At 44.0% G+C, this 19,988-nt stretch overlaps 1 protein-coding gene across 1 annotated transcript; it reads right to left on the bottom strand.

Moving 5' to 3' along the window:
- Positions 1 to 225: 225 nt before the first annotated feature.
- rac3b (Rac family small GTPase 3b) lies at positions 226 to 16,747 on the bottom strand. Its single transcript, XM_063221939.1, has 6 exons — positions 16,529 to 16,747; positions 14,485 to 14,556; positions 11,190 to 11,307; positions 10,088 to 10,150; positions 9,488 to 9,647; positions 226 to 1,446 (listed from the first exon to the last, which is right to left on the bottom strand). Exons 1-6 carry the CDS (start codon positions 16,561 to 16,563, stop codon positions 1,316 to 1,318), a joined length of 579 nt encoding a protein of 192 aa, XP_063078009.1. The 5' UTR covers positions 16,564 to 16,747; the 3' UTR covers positions 226 to 1,315.
- Between the last annotated feature and the right edge of the window lie 3,241 nt (positions 16,748 to 19,988).

The raw sequence follows: 19,988 nt of genomic DNA, 5'->3' as shown, positions 1-19,988 counted from the left end.
AACAAGGTAAGCAGGAACCATTTTCTCTTTTTTCCGACATAAAAACAGGCGAGTCAGGTAACAGTATAGGCTCTTTTCCACAGCCGGTTTTCTGGTATAGTAGGCCTACAGCATGACACAGCACGACTCGGCCGCCACTTTTGGATTTTCGATTGGGCAAGACACAGCTCAATCGTAAAGCAAAAAGTGGCGGCTGAGTCGCGCTGTGTCAAGCTGTAAGCCTACCAGAAAACCGGCTGTGGAAAAGAGCCTTTAGATGGTGTGCAAGGGTTTTTTTTAACACACTACTGCATTCCGATGTGCTGCTGACCTATACTGGTTCTGACAGCCGGGTCCGGCACAGGTCTGGCCCCAGATGTGGCTCAGGTCTGGTCCAGATGCGGCTCAGGTCTGGCCCTCATCTGGCTTTTTGTTTCACAGCGCCAAACGTCAGACAAGAATGTTTTTTTTCCCTCCAAGAATCAGCGATTTTGCTTCAACAGGAAGAGGGTGCTTCAGTTCTCACATCTACTTTTTAGGCGTTCCAGAATAATATACACTCTGAAACAACTACCATAGGCCTACTACACAGATCTTAAGACAGCATCTTTTACCAGTTACCTCTAGATAATAAAAACAACCTATTCTCAGGAATGTGAGTTACTGTACGTAAGAAAAACAAAATCCATCCAAAACCACAAGACACTATATTTCTCAGCAGGCTGAACATAATCGTTTCTTAGAAAGCAACGCCATTTTTTGTTGTTGCTGTTGTTATAGTTATCACCCCCTTTCCTACAGTTTAACGAAACTCACTCACTAATGCTGAACAAAACTGATGCAAAAAAGATCTTTTCCATTTCTATCCACAGGTTCACACACTAGAAAACATCTCCAAACCAAACTGAATGGTACTCCACTGGGACCATGGCACTGACTGAATATCCACAAACTGTAAAAAACAAAACCCTTTCCATACCAAGTCAAAGAGCTGGATACTGTGGTGGAATCAGTGAGACAGGAAGTGTAGGTAGGTAGCTGCCCATGCTTCCTGTGACTGCCCAAAATTTCGCGACCCGAGCTTTGAAGTCGCGATAGCCAGGCTAAAAACCAGCCATGAGTACACAGACGAGGAAATATGTGACAAGGTTTCTACTCTCCGCAACCAAGACTGACACCTGTGCTGATGGTGGTGGAGGGAGGTGGGGGTGATTCAGGGGGGTTGGCACACCGGTGTATGTCATGATGACAGTGGCTGATGTGTATGTGTGTATGTCATAAAAGAGGGGTGGAGGTGAGGGGGGGTAGACGAGGTGGAGGAGGAGGTGGGGCGTCCTCAGAAGAGTGTGCACCTTCGGCCGCGCTTCTTGACGGGAGGGGGGCACAGGACGGCCCGGATGGCCTCGTCAAACACCGTCTTCAGCCCCCGCTGGGTCAGAGCAGAACACTCCAGATACTTCACTGCACCTGTGGGATAAACACATGACATGAAAATACATTACGTTCAGGGCTCTAAATTAACACCAGCCAACCGGACAGATGCGAAATGGTGAATTTTCAGTTTGGCTGGTAGAAAAGACCAACTTACTAGCCACTTTGACCCATCAGTGAGTGTGTGCTTGGCTAGTGAGATTAACATCCACTTAACCATTTGGCTGGTGGTGAATTATTTATTTTATTTCGAGCCCTGATTACGTTATATTTCATTACTCAGCTGACAGTTTTTTTAAACCCAAAGCGACTTACAGCTACAGTATTGAGGTACAGGGTATTTGTTACAGGCAATGGAGCCATGTGGGTTTAGGTGCCAGCAGTGCTGGTAAGGGTGGGATTTGAACCTGCAGCCTTATGATCTACAGGTTGGCGCTCTTACCATTGAGCCATGAGACACACACAGACACATACAGAAAACATGTATTATGTGGAGTTAAGTCTGCAAAGCACACTGTACTTTACTGCACCAATGTGATACATACAGTACATACATTCACTACTGTTCAAAAGTTTGGGTTGACCCTAATTTTTGCATATATTTTTTTTTCCAAATCAAGCTGTAGACATCTATTCTATTGCATAGCTTCAAATGGTACAAAGGTAAGTACTGAACAGGCAAAGTTGAAAATAGGTTTGATTGCCCATCAAATTGGTTAAACTAAAAAATATTACGCAAAAATTAATTTATTAAATTTTTTATTTATTTATTACATAGGAATATGTATTTTAATATAATTTATATAACACAATCTACAAAGACATTTCCTTGGTTTATTAGATAAGATTATTATTTTATGGTATATTTCATAATGCTCAAAAAGGTTAATCTTCATCTAAAAATGTGGTTTTAGAATTTAAATAACTCTGTGGGAGATGTTTGAAGCAGAACTAAAGCCAAATTCTGTTTTTCTCTGTTACTCTCCTCCTCAGATGCTCCCTCATATCTGTGCATCAGCAGAGAGATGTGGGGTGACAGAGACTCTCTGGAGCATGAAGATGTGTATCTTTGTATCGCTACACACACACAAAAAGAATTTACATTTGCCCTCAAGCTTGAGATTTCAACACCGCAGAACAAGGACAACATGGCCAGGGTTGGACTGGCCATCTGGCATAGCGGGCGTTTCCCGGTGGGCCCCGCACCCTTGTGGGCCCCTATTTTCAGAAATGTTAATAAATAAATAAATCATTTCTGGAAATAGGGGCCCAGCCGCACAGGCGGGTGTGTGGCCCGCCCACCGGTGAGTCAGTTGTGTGCTGCTAATTATGAGGGGCCCCTTTAAGCCAAATGTGACCGGGCCCTATTTCTCAGCACCCACATTGTGCAGAGTACAGGGAGATAATGGGACAAATGTACCGGTATCAGAGTTCCAACACCTTGCCCAGGCCCTTATGTTACCTCACGGCCCATTGTGGAGCTATATGCAGGGCCGCTGATAGCTTCCGCTGGGCCCAGGACAAAGTCATCTGAAAGGGCCCCCCTAGAACACAATTCTGGGCCCCCTATCTCCCTGGGTCCGAAAAAACATACCCCTTTGTCCCCCTCTGTCGTCGGGCCTGGCTATACGGACATACTGTACATAACTGCAGTGCCGAGTAAATGACCTCATTACAGCGGCCCGGAGACAGATTGCAGGGCCAGATGATGCAATGTTACTGTATGTTCACTAGACTGGCTCATATGTTAAAGTAAACACTGACCTGACATGCTTTAAATCATTTGCTATAGAGGGCAGGCAGTGCTGTTGTAAACTAAAGGCTCCTTTTCCACTGCCGGATTTCTGGTAGGCCTACAGCTCGACACAGCGCAACTCGGCAAACCACTTTTTGCTTCATGATTGAGCTGTGCCCTGCCCAGTCGAAAAGCAAAAAGTGGCGGCCGAGTTGCGCTGTGTCGAGCTGTACAGTAGGCCTACCTACCAGAAAACCGGCAGTGGAAAAGAGCCGTAAGAGACTATCCTACTCTTGTTACCAGAGGCGCCTCTAGAAATCTTGGGGCCCATGAAAACATACAGATCTATCACAGCAATACTATTTAAGTAGCCCCGTATATCAGAGGGGTCCCCAACCTTTCTGTGTCTGAGGACTACCAAAGAGCTAGCCAAGGGCTACTTTTGTTCAAAATCCTCTACTGATGTCTTGACATCATTCCCAAGTCACACTATGATTGAATGATACCTGCCCTATATTATCAATACCCTTCCAAGGGCCCACTCTTACTGCCAGGCCCTTAGAATTATCCTAATCTTTCCCTTCCTGGCAGCCCGTTTGCTTTTAACTCGTATGTTCGTGACATTTCTCTGTTCAAGTAAGCAGAGAAAAAACAAGATGAGGCTGCATGTGACTGCCACATTTGACTATGAGCAATCTCACCATGCTGACAGGCAGCAGAGACACGATTAAGTAAATACTAAAGTTATGACTCCACCAAGAGGCGATGCCCTGATTTACACTTACAGGCAACATCAGAGATAATTCAGTCCATTTGTACAAGCATTATTATATGCTCTATCTAGAATGACATTTCAAAAGGAAGAATAATTATGTCAAGTCAACAGTTTTTGCGAAGCCCTTCAGTCTACATTTTCTGGGCTCTGTTGACAATAAAAACGAAAAATAATGGTTTTATATAATGAAGACTTAACTCAGATCTCAGGCCTAGCCCAAAGCCAACCGTTTAAACCCAACTCTCTTCTCCAGAAACAAACAAACCAATACCCACACACGTTGACATGTCCTGCAAGCCCTACGATGAAAAACACACACATCCAAATGTCCTGCAACCTCCACAATGAAAAGATACACTATTTTACATCTTGGCCACCCGCAAGTCTATCATCATCATCACAGGCTTGTAAATATCACTAAAACACAATGACTGTTTTGTTCATCACTGCGATCTCCCTTTTTAACAGTAATGAAACCCAGTCAACATTTTAACGATGACTGCAAGGCAATGTGTGGGGTGCCTTCTACTGATAATCAGTAACACATTGGGAACAGGCAACACATAATAACCCACAGTGACGTTCAAAAGATGTTGCAACTCAAGCTGAAGACATGCAGAAGAGTTTAGCTTGAGTGTAGCACAACTGAAAATACAAAATGTCAACTTGAAGGGTTCATCAAATCACATTATTAGGAGCCCATCATACAATTGTTGTCCAGCAATACTTCTAAAAAATACATATCAATATCATCTTGCACGTATCATGAAAGTGAAAGCCCATTGGGAAACTCCAACTCCCATTGTCATTGTGACACAGCACTCCACAGCACACAAGTGTTCACTGCACACTGCACACAACGAAATTGCATGTATGCCTCACCTGTGCAAGGGGGCAGCCCCCAATGGCGCCCCAAAGGAGCAGTGCGGCAGGACTGTACCATGCTCAGGGTACCTCAGTCATGGAGGACGATGGGGGAGAGCACTGGTTAATTACTCCCCCAACCAACCTGGCGGAGTCGAACCGGCAACCTTTGGGAGACAAGTCTGATGCCAGTGTTTCCCATACATTGAGGAAACTATGGCGGCCCGCCATAGTTTAAATTTGTCCGCCATAGTTTCCGAAAATGTAAAAAAAAAAAAAAAAAATGTTTTTTTTTTTTAAACTTTTTTTTTTTTTTTTTTCTCGATTTCCGTGTTTGTTAAAAGCGATTTCAATTACGATTTCCTTCGCATTTTCCTCCTGGAGTAAATACATCCTATAGAGAAAACCACAAGTGCTTGAAAGAGAGAGGGATCAAAAGCCTTGTCAAGTTGTTGTAGCTAACTTGGGTTTGGGAGCAATAAAAAAAAAACCTTCCGAGAAGGGACAGTTGGGATGAGTTTACTAACACTCCCCAGGCTTTGTTTTACAGTTGTAATGAGTTAGGTGACAGGCCTTCATTGACAAGGCAGAGGAGACATCGGGCTGCATATAGAAATGAATGTGCGGAGCCAAAATCTTTGGGTGGAGTACAGAGGATGGCGTCGCGAGGCTACCTGTGACCAGCAGCCCTCGTGTAGAATGTGTACGCCTATGTGTGTGTGGGGAAAAGGCATAGCCTACCCTCTTAGACCCTTTTTGTTTATGCGTTAACAATTTCACAGCAATCTTAAATTCTTATCTCTGCTCCTATTTTGTTTTATTATTTTTTTCATTACATAGACCCCTACATGTGTATTATGTAGCCTTATTTCTCAAAATATAAATGGCTGAAATGTAGGCGTAGGCCTATAGTTTCTCCATGCGCCAATGTCATACTGTACTCATTGTTTTGCCATTTTGCATTTACACTGAAAAAAAAAATCCCGGCTGCCCCCATAGTTTCCAAAATTTCTGTGGGAAACACTGGACACCCTAACCGCTTTACCCATGACAGCCCAGTCATTATCATTGACTAATGACTAAGACTTGACTCAGATGACCTAGATGACAGGGAGCCTTCACTGACACGTGAACTATTCTATACCAGGTTCTGTTTTTTGTCAGTAGAGGTTTATGCTCCACATGCACGGCACATGTGCAATAGCCTTGTGATGTAATGTTATGTGTAGGTATGTCCTGTGTGAAACGGGTCTTGCTCATGGATGCAAAATTACAATTATTACAATTATTATTAAAATTAATTTCAGTTCAAACTGAAAAAGTATTGGAGTTTCTCCAAGCATATTAGTGTCTTTGGGTGGCCCTGACTTTAAAAAAAAAAACATTGCATCGGCATGCACGCTATTGCATATATCATCATTGACCATTAAGTTATCAAGCACAGGAACCTTGGGTTCCTCCTAGTGTAATGGAGGCCCACTAGCAGAGTGTGGCATGGAACATTAGTAAACCTCCCTCACGAAGCCTCATACTGTATTGGTAGCGCTGGGCTTTCGGACCAAGTCCAGGGGTGTGAGGTGGCGAAGTCGAGGCCCTGAGGGGGAACGGACTGCGCAGGAACACCTCGGGTTACAGTAGCATATTACTGTCTTAGGGTAGCCCTGACCTAAACAACTTTGCTCAAAAATACATGCAAGCTATTACATGTATCATCATTAACCATTAAGTTATTAGTAACTTGGGATAGCAGTTAGCAGGGACTTTATTTGGGATCCTCCTAGCGTATGACTTTGGCTTATAGAGTTTCCCTGGCAGAAGCTCCATAACGCGTCTCTGGTTTTAATAGGTAAACAGGATACAGGAAGGGAGTGTGAGCTGGGGGCGGGGCTGGAGCTGGGGGCGGGGCTGGGTTGCTAATGACATCTCCATCTCCTATGGAGCGGAAGCCGAACAAAGGCTGCACTACAGCCCTGGCACTCATTGTATAGGCTACTAGCCCTATAAAATACCACACACACACACAAACACACACACATGCACGCATGCACGCACACACACAGACACACACACAAGCCCTATTAAATAGCCCTTATAACTTGGACAACAACCTATACACACCTCCCCTCTCTCTCGCTCCCTCTGTCTCTCTCGCACGCACACGCGCACGCGCGCACACACACACACACACACACACACACACACACACACACACACACACACACACACACACACACACACACACACACTCCAACCCTTTTCTCTCTATTTGTTGTCACTGTCATTCTCTTATTCTCTTTTTCTCTCTTGCTTTCTCTTTCTCTGGCACAAGCACACACACAGACACACACACACACACACACACACACATTTACAAAGGGCCCTTCTGTTGCCGCTGACTGTTGTCCATTTTGTGTTGCTCTGCTCTGCGTGTGTGTGTGTGTGTGTGTGTGTGTGTGTGTGTGTGTGTGTGTGTGTGTGTGTGTGTGTGTGTGTGTGTGTGTGTGTGTGTGTGTGTGTGTGTGTGTGTGTGTGTGTGTGTGCTCTGCTCCTCTCCGGCGCCCACTTCCACTGACTCCTGCAGGCTGCCTCACAAAAGAGTCTCTGTTACCACGCCAACCAAGAGAGGAGCAGAATACGGTACAGCGCAACGCAACACAGCACAGCACAGCACAGCACTATACAACACAACACAACACAGCACAGCACAGCACAGCACTATACAACACAACACAACACAACACAACACAACACAACACAACACAACACAACACAACACAACACAACACAACACAACACAACACAACACAACACAACACAACACAACACAACACAGCACAGCACAGCTCATTACGTGTGTGACCGCAGCCAGCATTAGCGGTGCATGACAGTGTAGCATCACCAAGTGCAGCACACTCCAATAGTCCAGTAGGGCAAGTGTGTGTGTGTGTGTGTGTGTGCGTGTGTGTGTGTGTGTGTGTGTGTGTGTGTGTGTGTGTGTGTGTGTGTGTGTGTGTGTGTGTGTGTGTGTGTGTGTGTGTGTGTGTGTGTGTGTGTGTGTGTAACTATATCGGGATAGCCTTGGCTTCTTCCTCCATCTGTAACTGCTGAGTTCCACCTCAGAGCACACCTTGCCAATTAGCTCTGCGGCCCCTTTTATAACGGTGTAGTTCTTCCAAGCATATTTTATGACATATAGTGTTCACATTGCATTGGTAGTAGACAGATGTCCTTCCAGTCCAGAAACATAATGGACTTACACTTTTTTTTCGGATATTCTTAGCTGCGCAGACATCTGGGAACTAAACTTAGACATCCTCTCCGCTTGGCAATCGTAGCAACTAGCAAGACGAAAACAAAACCTTGGAAGCCATGTGAAGCAGAGCGGCCACCTGCTGGTATTTTGAACAAGGAGTCCCCAAAGCAAGAACTGCACAGTATGCAGTTGTGATTTGTATCTCTGCACTATTTAAGTATTTAACTGATTTGATCATAAATAATCGTGTGTCATTCTGGCACCTAATTAGCAGCTAATTTCAACGTTTTCCAACGTTTACACTTTTACCTATTTGTAGTTTTTGTATGATTCTTCTAACCTTGTTGCCATGGGGAGACAACTTAAAACGTGGCCCACCTGTCTTTGGTGGGATTGAGTACACACATTAGCAATCTGTCTCTATCATACATAGCCCATATTCTATCACCATAACGACATCACTATTTGCGATTTGTTTGCAAGTTAAATGGAACTGAATGCAGGTATGCTTAGGTATGTTTGGGAACCTATGGCCCCCTCTTAGCATAAAGTGCATTAGTGATAGAGGCAGAGAGGCAGAGGCCAAAACGGCCAAACAAAAACAAACTTTAACCCATTGATGCCTGATGTTGCGTTGCGCAACATTGGCCCTGGCGCCTGGAGCTGCATTGCGCAACATTCAGGCTCATGAGATTTGAGACAACTTTATTAAAAATCTCTGTTTGTTTGAGATGAATGAACACATTCTAATGAAAGATGAGGGTCTTTGCATTTAAATGCAACTTAGTGCATATTTTTATGTGCATCAGAAGCTGATATATTTAGGTTTTTATAGGCTGAGGGCAGCTTTTCTTAAAAAGGGCTCAGGCATTCAGCACCCTTTTTTGCAGGTGCCTTAGGCGTCAATGGGTTAAGCAACGAACCAAGTGATCTCTGGTAAGGCATGAATGAAGTGAGTATGGCCTGTAGGGCACCACCCCCTCCTCATCTCTATAGTATCACCCACTACCTGTCTCATCTTCACCCGTCCGTCTTTTCTCCTGCCCTTGTCTTCCTCCAAACGCCGGAGGGGTGTGTGTGTGTGGGTGGGGTGGGGTGGGGGTTACAGTAAACATAGCCTAGTGTAAGTAGCACTCTATCCCCCTTGGTATAACGTTAGCATCTTGTTTTCCTTCTTTGTCCCCATCCCATCCCATGCCCCTTCTCCACATCACCCCCCCCCCCTCTCCACATCCTCTCCTCTCCTCTCCTCTCCACATCCTCTCCTCTCCTCCCCACATCATCCTTTCCCCCCTCTCCACATCCTCTGTTCTCCATCCCATGCCCCCTTTCCACATCATCCTTTCCCCCCTCTCCACATCCTCTGTTCTCCATCCCATGCCCCCTTTCCACATCATCCATCCATCCCTCTCCATCCCATCCCATCCTCTTCTCTCCCCTAGCTCCTCACCGATCTCGCGTGCCATGGCCAGGCCCTGTGGGTATGTGATGGGTGACAGCTTCTTGTCCCTCAGCCTCTCGATGGTGTCCTTGTCGTCCCTCAGGTCCAGCTTGGTGCCCACCAGGATGATCGGCGTGTTGGGGCAGTGGTGCCGCACCTCCGGGTACCACTGCACACAGAATAGTTATTATTATTATCATTATTATTGGTAGTAGTAGTAGTAGTAGTAGTATGATTATCAGCTCCGCCGCAGGTGAAATTTGTTCCCCATTTGCATAATACTAAACTTCGCTTGCCTTCGCCTCCCTCATAGGAATGAATAGCAAAGTTCGTGTCTATAGGCCCGTTTCCACCAAGCAGTACGGTACAGTATGGTCCAGTTCGGTTCGCTATTGTGTGCGTTTCCATGACAAAACTTACCGAACCGTACCCAATAAAGCGTACCAAACCGTACTGAAAAATGGTACCCATCAGGAGGGGTACCAGTTTATGGTACGGTTCAACGATTGTGTGCTTTTGTCCCTAAATATAAACATTACTCTCGCTTTAAAATAGATGATCTTTAAAAGATATAAAAACTCAGAGGGTGAAATACTTTTTGACACAAACCTTTGCTCGGACGTTTTCAAAGGAGGCCGGGCTCACCAGAGAGAAGCATATTAAGAAGACATCCTAGTGGGAGAGGAGACACAGATGGTTATGATGGTTATGAAGAACAACAGATTAAAAGGTATGCCATCCACAAGCAATACTCGCTCCACGAGGCACTATTGTTGCCTCTGCTGGTACTAATTATCAGTTAAAATTATAGAAGAAGCTTAACACCGAAACGTCATCTTTCACATTAAAACCTTGACCGTAATTCTAGCAGTGTTGCGCTTCTTCTATAATTTTCAAGTGATTTCCATTGAGATAGCTGCACCTGCAAACAAAGATCCAAGGAGTGCAGGACATCTCATCCATTCTACTAATTATCAGTTAAACTAGAGAATGTGACACAAAAGAGAAGTATAAAAATATGAAATAGTGATGGAAGACCAGAGAGACAATACAGTGCATTTCAAATGGATGAAATGTTCAGCGTCGATGCCTATCAATATCAAAAGCTATGCTGTGTATGCTGTTCTTTTAGTTTAAACTGTCATTTGAAGTAATACGCAGAGTTGTATGAGTTAGAAGTAGAGGTACTCTTACAGATGTAATTTAAACACGAGTGGTATGGCATCACATGTTTTCAATGTTGTAATATCATGCAGTAGTACTGGTGTTGTAATTACATCTGTTTAATATATCATAAGGTTACTGTTTACTGGAATTCAAAGCATATATCTATGTAATATAGGCAGAGGTGAATCTTGCCACCAGGCAAGGCAGGCAGCCGCTTGGGCCCCCTAAGCCCTTAGATAGTGAATAACACCCCAACTTTACCACAGTAGTGGCAATTTTGGTTCATATGCTCATTCTTCTTCATTTTCGCTTGGGGCCCCACCCGACCCTAGAATCGCCTCTGAACATAGGGGAAAACAAGGTCAAGCTGAGCGGAGCTCAAAACCATGCAGCCATGCTGGTGTCACGCCTCCCTGGCTGTAATTACATCTGTAAGACTACTTCTACCTCTACTTTATACAACACTTGACAATAAGACTTTAATTTCCTTCCCTGAATACACACATTCACACGCACACAAACACACACACACACATGTACATACCGTCTGAGGGTAAGAGAGTGGTCGAAGGCGATCGTAGTCCTCCTGCCCCGCCGTATCCCATAGGCCCAGATTGACGGGCTTCCCATCCACCATAACATTGGCCGAGTAGTTATCGAACCTGGAGACACACACACACAGCAGCATTCACAATCAATGGCAACGCTCATCCCAGAGGGGTATACTAAGAGGCTGGTTAAGTTGAAGAGAGATTCAAGAGATTCAAGAATGTATTGTCATTGTCAAAAAGGCAACGGAATTGTGTTTGGGGTACAATACTTAGTAGTAGCAGTACAACATAGATTAAGTGCATAATGCTCGACGGCCCCCCTCTCTCTCAAACACATACTCACACACAATCACACACACAAGTTAACCTTGTGTCTGGAGTCCTCATTTCCTTAGCTAAATGATGCCTGCAGGTATGTCTATGAGCAGGTTTACCACTTCCTGTAGGTTAACTAAGTCTGGTTTATCACTTGACCATGATCTTAGTATACACACATTCACTATCAATGGCAAAGTTCATCCCAGGTTTACTGACAACACGACCACAATATCACGTTTTGATCCTTATTGCAGTATTTCTACATCATAAAAATACAATGTAACAAATTTTGTCACAATATGAAACATTACATCCTTGCAATACAGAGTTGTAAGGGCTGTATAAGTGCTAACTAACTGGGTTGCCTACTATGTACATACATAATACTAAATGCTGTTAGTTTTAGCTTGTAGAGAGTTACTTGTGCACAATCCCTGGTGCTGAACAAAAAGATTACGTATTTTTTGAAAAAAGGTTCGCACACTTCTTTGGATTTTTTCTTCTTTAAGTTATTTTTTCTTCTTTTTATTCATTCATTCATTGGCAATGACGTTTCGACCTCTCGGTCTTCCTCAGATTCACTAACTAACTAAGTGTTAGCTTGACCATAGAAAAACACCATAAATAAAGTGTTCCCTCTGTGTTTAGAAGAGACTTACAGCTTCATTCCCCAATCTAAACAAATTTAGGGTTTCGTTGCAAAACGGTGTATATCCATTTTAAAGAATGTTGGGGTTGACATTTTTGTGTTGCGCATTCCATTGCATTGCTTTGCAAAATGTATTTTATATAGGTGTAAAAAGTATGTTCTGTACCTAATATTTGAATTCACACATAGGTGATAAGACCTCTGAAGAGTCATCTCCAATAATAAAAAGCAAAAGTCGAAAATGGTGGATACACCGTCCTGCAACGAAACCCTTCAAATGCACAGGACTCTTCTGACACACACACACACACACACACACACACACACACACACACACACACACACACACACACACACACACACACACACACACACACACCATGTGGACATTGAAACCACAACATTCAAGTTCGAGCTCAAACTGAACATAAAACGCTGCCCCGCTGCCCGACTAGTTGACCCATGTTAATTACTTACACTTAGAGGGCCGTTAGCGATCAGCCTGGAATGGATGCTGAGACTGCGCTTGCTAAGCAGGTGTCATTTGGCCTACTCAGCATATACACCAGTGGTTCCCAAACTTTTTTGGGCCGGGAACCCCCCGTCAAGACACGGCGTTATAAATTTGCTGTTACCAGAATGATAATGACCACGTCGTAATGCATTACTAAAGGCCCTGTGCGCTGTAGTAATGTTTACAACGTGTCACAGGAGGCACAGTGTGCATTAAGGGGCTATACGAAGGATATATTCACGACCCCCTCCCCCAACCACCACAATCTTAGCCTAGCAAATGGATTTCTGGCAATATTAGCGGACAAACCATTAATGGAAAATCTTTCTAGCAATATTCATGGACAAAAAAATTGCCTGGGCAACCCCCTTCAGTACCTCCTCAACCCACCTAGGGGTCCCGACCCGCAGTATGGGAACTGCTGGTATTGCACTAAGGTTTAAAGGCCAATGTCTTTGTCTGTATCAGTATATGTGAGTCTGCTGACTGTTTGGGTTTTCCTGTTTAATGTTTAGTTGCTCCCTCCGTAATGTGCAATAACTTCATGCCGCTTCAAAGTAGGGCTGAGCGATTTTAAGAAAAAAAATTAAATTGCGATTTCTCTGACAGATATATTACGATTTTGATTTTTCCCGTTCTTTAAATCAAGTTTCAGTGCACAGGGCTCTATTCTCATGCTCCACAACAGTTGCTCCGGTTCAAGTGACTGTCTTTGCTAGTGAGTGACCTGTTCACGCGCAGCATGGAGCTTTCTGATTGGTAGCTGATACAGAGCCATTCCATCAGAGCAGTTGTTTTTACACCACGCAGTAGGGGCAATAGGCAGAGCAACCATGAGTGCAAAGCAAAGCATGGATCATTAGGAGCACGATTTTTCTGGCTTAGACAATCCCAAAATGGGGTTGTCTGAGATCGTGATTTGAAGTCTAAAATAATAGATCTTTCAGCCCTGCTTCAAAGCCACTTGTTCTGTGTTCAGACTGCCACTCTACAATTACGGCAGCTATTATCATGTGTCGCAAATTGGCCCAAAGATATCTGAAAATGAATTTCTCTACCCCAACAGACTGGTCTCAGGGCTGGACTGGCCATCTGGCATAGCAGGCATTTCCCGCTGGGCCCCGCACCCTCATGGGACCCTATTTTCAGAAATGTTTAAAAAAAAAAAAAATTAAATACATTTTTGAAAATAGGGGTCCATGAGGGTGCAGGGCCCACCGGTGAGTCAGTGAGCCGCTAATTATGAGGGGGCCATTTGAGCCAAAAACACCTGGGTCCTATTTCTCTCCCAGCCCAGCCCTGTATGGTCTCACACAGTGTTTACACCGACAAAATCATACAGATTCACTGGGGCCTTCGCAAACGGGACCAAAAATATCACAAGACAGCTTCTCCGTAGCCCCAATGGACTGGTCTGTTACAAGCGGATGTACTCACGCGGTGGAGATGTGCACAAGCATATTACAATACATTACATAACACTTAGGTGGCGATTTTATCCAATGCAACTTAGTTAATCTATAGGGTATTGGTTGCAGTACCAGGAGCAGTGTGGGGTTGGGTGCCTTGCTCAAGGGCACTTCAGCCATGGATGGAGGTGTAGGGGGGAGGTAAGGGTGGGATTTGAGCTTGCAACTGCCTGATCCCAAGTCTACCTCCCTAACTATTAGGCCCCCCACAACTACATATTATGCAGATCCATAGTTACAGTAGCTATCATTACCACAAACTGCCCAAAACTATCGGGACACAATGTCCACCTGCGCGGACGGACTGGGTTGTAAATCAGCGGACAGACGTTACTCACACTGTGGGGATATACTCTCCAGGGAAGGCATTGGTGGTATAGCTGATGAGGAGACAGGTCTTTCCCACCGCCCTAGAGAGAGAGAGAGAGAGAAAGAGAGAGAGAGAGAGAGAGAGAGAGAGAGAGAGAGAGAGAGAGAGAGAGGAACATAGCGAGAGAGAGAGAAGAGGGACAGGAGGTTTAAAGGATTTGGAAAACATATGGAGCCAATGTAACTCAGTGAAGCGTCCTACAACATCTGGTGTATAATAATATAACCTTCATATTTCAATTTCCTGGTTTGTAAACATCGCTACTGGGCAACAACAGACACAGCAGCCACTAACATCAGTAGCACAAATCAGATTTTAATCTACAACTTTCTCCTCTGCATCCATTAGAACATTAGCCTGGAACAGAAAATCTAGCAGAAAGAATCACATTTCAAACAGGAAGACCACAATCAATTAGAGCACTACATTTAAATAGTTCTTTACCATTGGCCAAAATATCACATCACATCACATTTTCAACCAATGTCATCACTAGTACCATTCTACAGCTATTCAGCATCCATTAGTGTATTAGCCTGTTTCAACCCCACAAAGGCCTAGAGGTTGACGCTGCTGGGACCTGTGTTTGCACTCACTGACAGCCTCTCGTTACTGTTACTGACTCATTCCGCCTGCTTATAATTGAGAACCCTTAACCCCTCCATGTTCAAGATGCTTTCCCCCCATATTGAATTATTCACAATGTCTACAGGCTAAGCATCCCACCAGCCACTGACCTCCTTGAGTGCCTGCCATATGTGTGCACTGTAGTGTTTAGTGTAATTGTAAATGTGTATCGGTAGGCTTATGTGCTACTCTGCTAAAATGGGCTTAAGAAATGTGATTGTGTGTTTGTTTTCTAATATTTGTTTGTTTGTAGTTCAAACAACTGGCATCTGGAGTGGGCACATACTGTAAGGCGAGGTAGGCTGCATCCTCTGGCGTATTATAATATGTGGGTGGCCTGGCCAGGCTGGCCTGAAGAGGATGGTGACAGACTCTGTCCCAGATTCTCTCTGCCGGGGGCCGTCACACACACACACACACACACACACGGCAACCTCGCACGCCCCCCACCCCATCTTATTCTCCAAAGCGCACGTGCCCGTGCGCAAGCGCGCACACGTGCACGCATTCTTCACGCAGTCATCATCGTCATCATCTGGTCTCTATAGGCAGAGCAGGGGAATATGAAGTGACAACTCAACGAGTGCTAAGTGCGCACACACGTACACACACTCACATTCTCCCAGGGGCTGAGAGCGATGGCGGCAGCGGTGGGAGGGGGAGTGGTTGGTAGCCGAGTGGGTCATTCGCTCCAACGGGGTGAGGGCGCTGACAGTGGGTCACTGATGAAGCTTTCACATCCCGATTTCACGGAGCAGCACGTTCACTACCACTACCACCACCACCATTTCCACATCACCTAACCCAGCCTTCGTTTCCAAATGCATAATGCATCAGCATTCAACTGGGGGATCCATCCGCCGTGCCGTTCGTTCCCTGACTTTGGAATTAGCCCAGTCGAGTCATTTGGCAAAGATGCAGCCGGATGTTTTCAACGATTAAATGGCATAATTATATCGTGAATTAAATGTAGGCCATCATAGTATTGATTTGCAGATAGGCCTATTGCAACTGGACTGCTGCTACGATTGAATCGACAGCTATAGCCCTACAGCAAATACAGTCAAGAGTATGAATTAATGATGGGTTGATTGATTTGGAGGACCGCTCCTTATTCTGGGCTGGTCGCTGGCATTCTCACATTGTGACAGATTTGTGCGCAATTATAAACGACATAGTCGTGCAAACATTCACATGTCAAGTTTGAAATTTAATTCTGCAGATATCTACGTGGGAATTTCTCAACCAAACGCTGAAACCATCCGCACACAAGGGCGGCACAGCCTTGCAATAAAATTCCGAAAGATGCTGCTTTTCCTCTCCGGTACTGTAGGCTACACCTCGTAAATGAACCATTTTTGGATGATCAGATGCAATAGACTTACCCATCGCCGACCACCACACATTTTATGGCTTGCATTTGCGAAACTCTTGCTGCTGCACCGCGCTGAAGGTCTTGCGTTCAGATTTACGATTTTAAATCGTTTTCGAATTTGTTTTAAAATGAATGCGCTATGTCGGTATCCTCCCAGCTTTACGCGAGGCGGCGGGCTTGGTAGCAGGCATCCCCGAACCCTACGGGAAAGCACGAGCGCCTTAAAGGGACAGTACAATGAGTGCACATCATCCCTGGCGTTGGAATGCATAGCCTATTTCTACTAAACAAAAAAAAGGCCTGTAACCATTGGAATACCACCATTATTAATGTCTTTCCATTCTATTTGTAGTCCTATCTTGTATTTTCTATATGTTAAATGTTCAATGTTTAATCAATGCTCAGTTGTTATTTATTGACTAATCACTAGTTCATCACTGTTACTTGTCCTGTCTCATACTTTAATGTCAGTCTGTAAATGTCAGTCCTCTGTATACTCAGCACTATTTCCCAATGTCAAGTGTATGAGCCTCGGAAGTGTGTCAGCCCAGTGTCACGCCCTAATTAGTCACGCCCAGTGATTGCATACTACGCAGAGTTCACCAAAGATTATTCAATCACTTGGCGTAATTACGAAGGCAGTCTGCAAGGTTGTCTGTGAGATTAAACCAAATCCAGCATCAATGTCAATACACTTCACTGAAAAATTATTCCTGATGTTGTCACAGTAGAGAGAAATGTAATTTCATTCACCTTGTATGACCTGTACATTTTGAGTAAGTGACAAGTGACAAGCTGACAGTGGTGGACGAAGTACACCAGTTATGTACTTGAGTAAAAGTACAGTTACCTTGCATTGAAAACTACTCAAGTAAAAGTAAAAGTATTCACCTCACTTTTTTACTTGAGTAGAAGTACAAAAGTATCTGTCGTCAAAAATACTTAAGTACTAAAAGTAAAAAGTAAAACCTTAAAAATGAAGCCTTTGGTGCAATTTTAATATTTAAGTGTTGTAGGCCTAGTTTGGTCATATCTAATTAAATATCCTCTGATTTAGGCTATACCAACATGTTAGAACTAGGCCATAACAGGCCTCAGAAACACTGTGGAGTAAGTCCATGGATGTTATAGCATCAGAAGTTCATTTTTACCTCTCTAAACATTTAATACTGACCCTAACATGCCCAAAAGAACACATGAAAGGGCCATTAATATTAAGAATGATTAGGCTGAAATTGATTATATGCCTATTAGAACAACTACTACAATACCCCCCAGCCGTAGGCCTACAGTCCAGTATAGGCCTACTTATTTGTGACAGCAAGGAGTTAGAGTAGTAGCCAATAAAGTACTTCATGTTTAATTTTTGTTATAATTATGGTTTTCGTAGACCTCTTCTTCTTATTATTATTATTATTGTTGTTATTATTATGTATTGTTTGGTTATGTTAAGGTTGGCTTAGGCAAATGGACAAACAGACTTCTTGCGATTCTAAGGTACCTTTAAAGATAGGAGCATCTTCATATACTTGTAATGGTCTCTATTTGCTAGATGCCAATGATTTGCAACAGCCTAGGCTACTTGATACAACTTAATTGGAACACTATCTGTCTGATCATGAAAAAGCCTTTTGTGCCTGTGCACATCACTGGGCCAATATTTAGCCAAAGTCCACTTTTTCCCTCTTTTTTTACTTTGTTACTGTTGTTTTTTTACAACCTCACTTTGGTGGTATTGCCAGTGCTTTTCATATCCACTGTAGCCTACTGACCTGACTTAAGGGAAAGTTTGCATGTTGCAAGGATACATGTTGCATGTAGCCTCACTTTGCAAGATATGGTGGGCATGGCAATGCTCATGTAAAGATACAAACCCTTTACACAAACCTCTTTCCCATAAAGTTGAAGCAAATCATTTTTGGTGACAGGGGAGTCTATTAGACAAGTAGGCTAATTGATATCCCCAACTACTTCAGAAAATACTGCAATGTATTGAGGGGAAAGAATGCTATCACGGAGTTGTGCGCCTGGATGGTTTGGAATAAGCAGCATGTTTAGGCATCCTGTGTAGGCCTACTTGACTCAAGAAACCAACACGCTACAAAAGCGGCAATTATGTGACTCTATTGTAGGCCTAAGCCATAACACAGATATAGCACAGCAAGTCAAATAAGCAGTATCAATTTGCGGATTATTCAGTTCAAACGCGAAGCCTATCTGACACATTTCGTCTTGTCAGGCGAGTGCAGCCTGCGAGCTAACCCCCCCCCCCCCTCACACAACAAATAAGACGTGCAAATTAATACACTTTATTATATGGTTGTGACGTCATCTGTCGAATGCTCCATTCATTTCAACGGGGCTCCCCAACGTTCGGACGTCTGTTATTTTTCGATAACGGACGGGTTGGTCTATAACAGACCGCTGTCAATGGCAACAAGACTTTTCACTGCTAAAAGCGACTTTTCAACAAGACTCTAATCAGCTGCTGTGATAGACAGCACCCGTTGTCCTGGCTACCGCTGTCAATGGCAACAAGACGTTCACTGCTAAAGCCACTGGCTTGTATACAAGTCAGTGGCTAAAGCGAATATTTCACATCACTCCGCAGGGGGTCCGGTCTTTTGTCACTCTAATCAGCTGCTGTGATAGACAACACCTGTTGTCCTCCTGGCTAGCCTACCTAGCTGTTGCCTAGCGGTGTTCCACAACGGCAATGTTTTGTTTTGCGCAGCAACAATCTTAACATTAAATATGTCTAAAGAAATGTCCCCGCATGTGTGAATCATTTAAGTATATCCATATAATAAGCGGGTTAACTTTCGGCGAGTCGGTCGCTTTAGAGAGAACAAGACCCCTCCGCTCTGCGTCGGGGTCTAAAGATTCTCTCTGTCGTGCTGCTATTCCACGGTAGCGACCTTCTCGCCGAACGTTAACCCTTACCTAACAACGTTATTGTCGCCTGCTTTATTGTTTTGCTGTGCTCTCCGCATGTTACAAGTACCGTTTCTTCTCATTTCAATTCGTCTCGCAAGTCGCAACAGTGGACACAGTGGTCTTGCTCTGCTCGCTTTCCTTCTAGAGCTTGTTGTCACGTGACACATTACAACCAATCACAATGGCGAATCTCTGCGTCTGCCAATCAGATTCAGTTTCATTTTCTTCACTTCACTTTCTTCATTAAAAATGAATTAATTCACCTGCCGTATCGCCTTAAATAAAAAAGGAACGAGTAAGGAACGAGTGTTTCTGTAAATGTAACGAAGTGAAAGTACAAAATTTCGCTTTGAAATGTAGTGAAGTAAAAGTATAAAGTCTTACCAAACAAAAATACTTGAGTAAAGTATGAAAGTATGAAAATGTTACTTAAGTACAGTAACGAATTACATTTACTTCGTTACTGTCCACCACTGCAAGCTGACTTGACTTGACTTGACTAACAGCTTCACTTACAAGCACAACTCCCAGAC

The sequence above is a fragment of the Engraulis encrasicolus genome, chromosome 17 (genome assembly GCF_034702125.1).
Source record: "Engraulis encrasicolus isolate BLACKSEA-1 chromosome 17, IST_EnEncr_1.0, whole genome shotgun sequence".
NCBI classification, from domain to species: domain Eukaryota; kingdom Metazoa; phylum Chordata; class Actinopteri; order Clupeiformes; family Engraulidae; genus Engraulis; species Engraulis encrasicolus.
Note: the sequence above shows the minus strand (reverse complement) of the source record. Positions and strands in the feature narration are given on the sequence as shown.

Bases quoted from the DNA above. Each gene is read 5' to 3' on its own strand.
- rac3b (XM_063221939.1), bottom strand. From the start codon at position 16,563: ATGCAAGCCATAAAATGTGTGGTGGTCGGCGATGG. The intron at 14,557-16,528 runs GTAAGTCTATTG...CTCTCTCTCTAG, and splicing joins TGTGTGGTGGTCGGCGATGG to GGCGGTGGGAAAGACCTGTC. The intron at 10,151-11,189 runs GTATGTACATGT...CTCTCCCACTAG, and splicing joins CACTCTCTTACCCTCAGACG to GATGTCTTCTTAATATGCTT.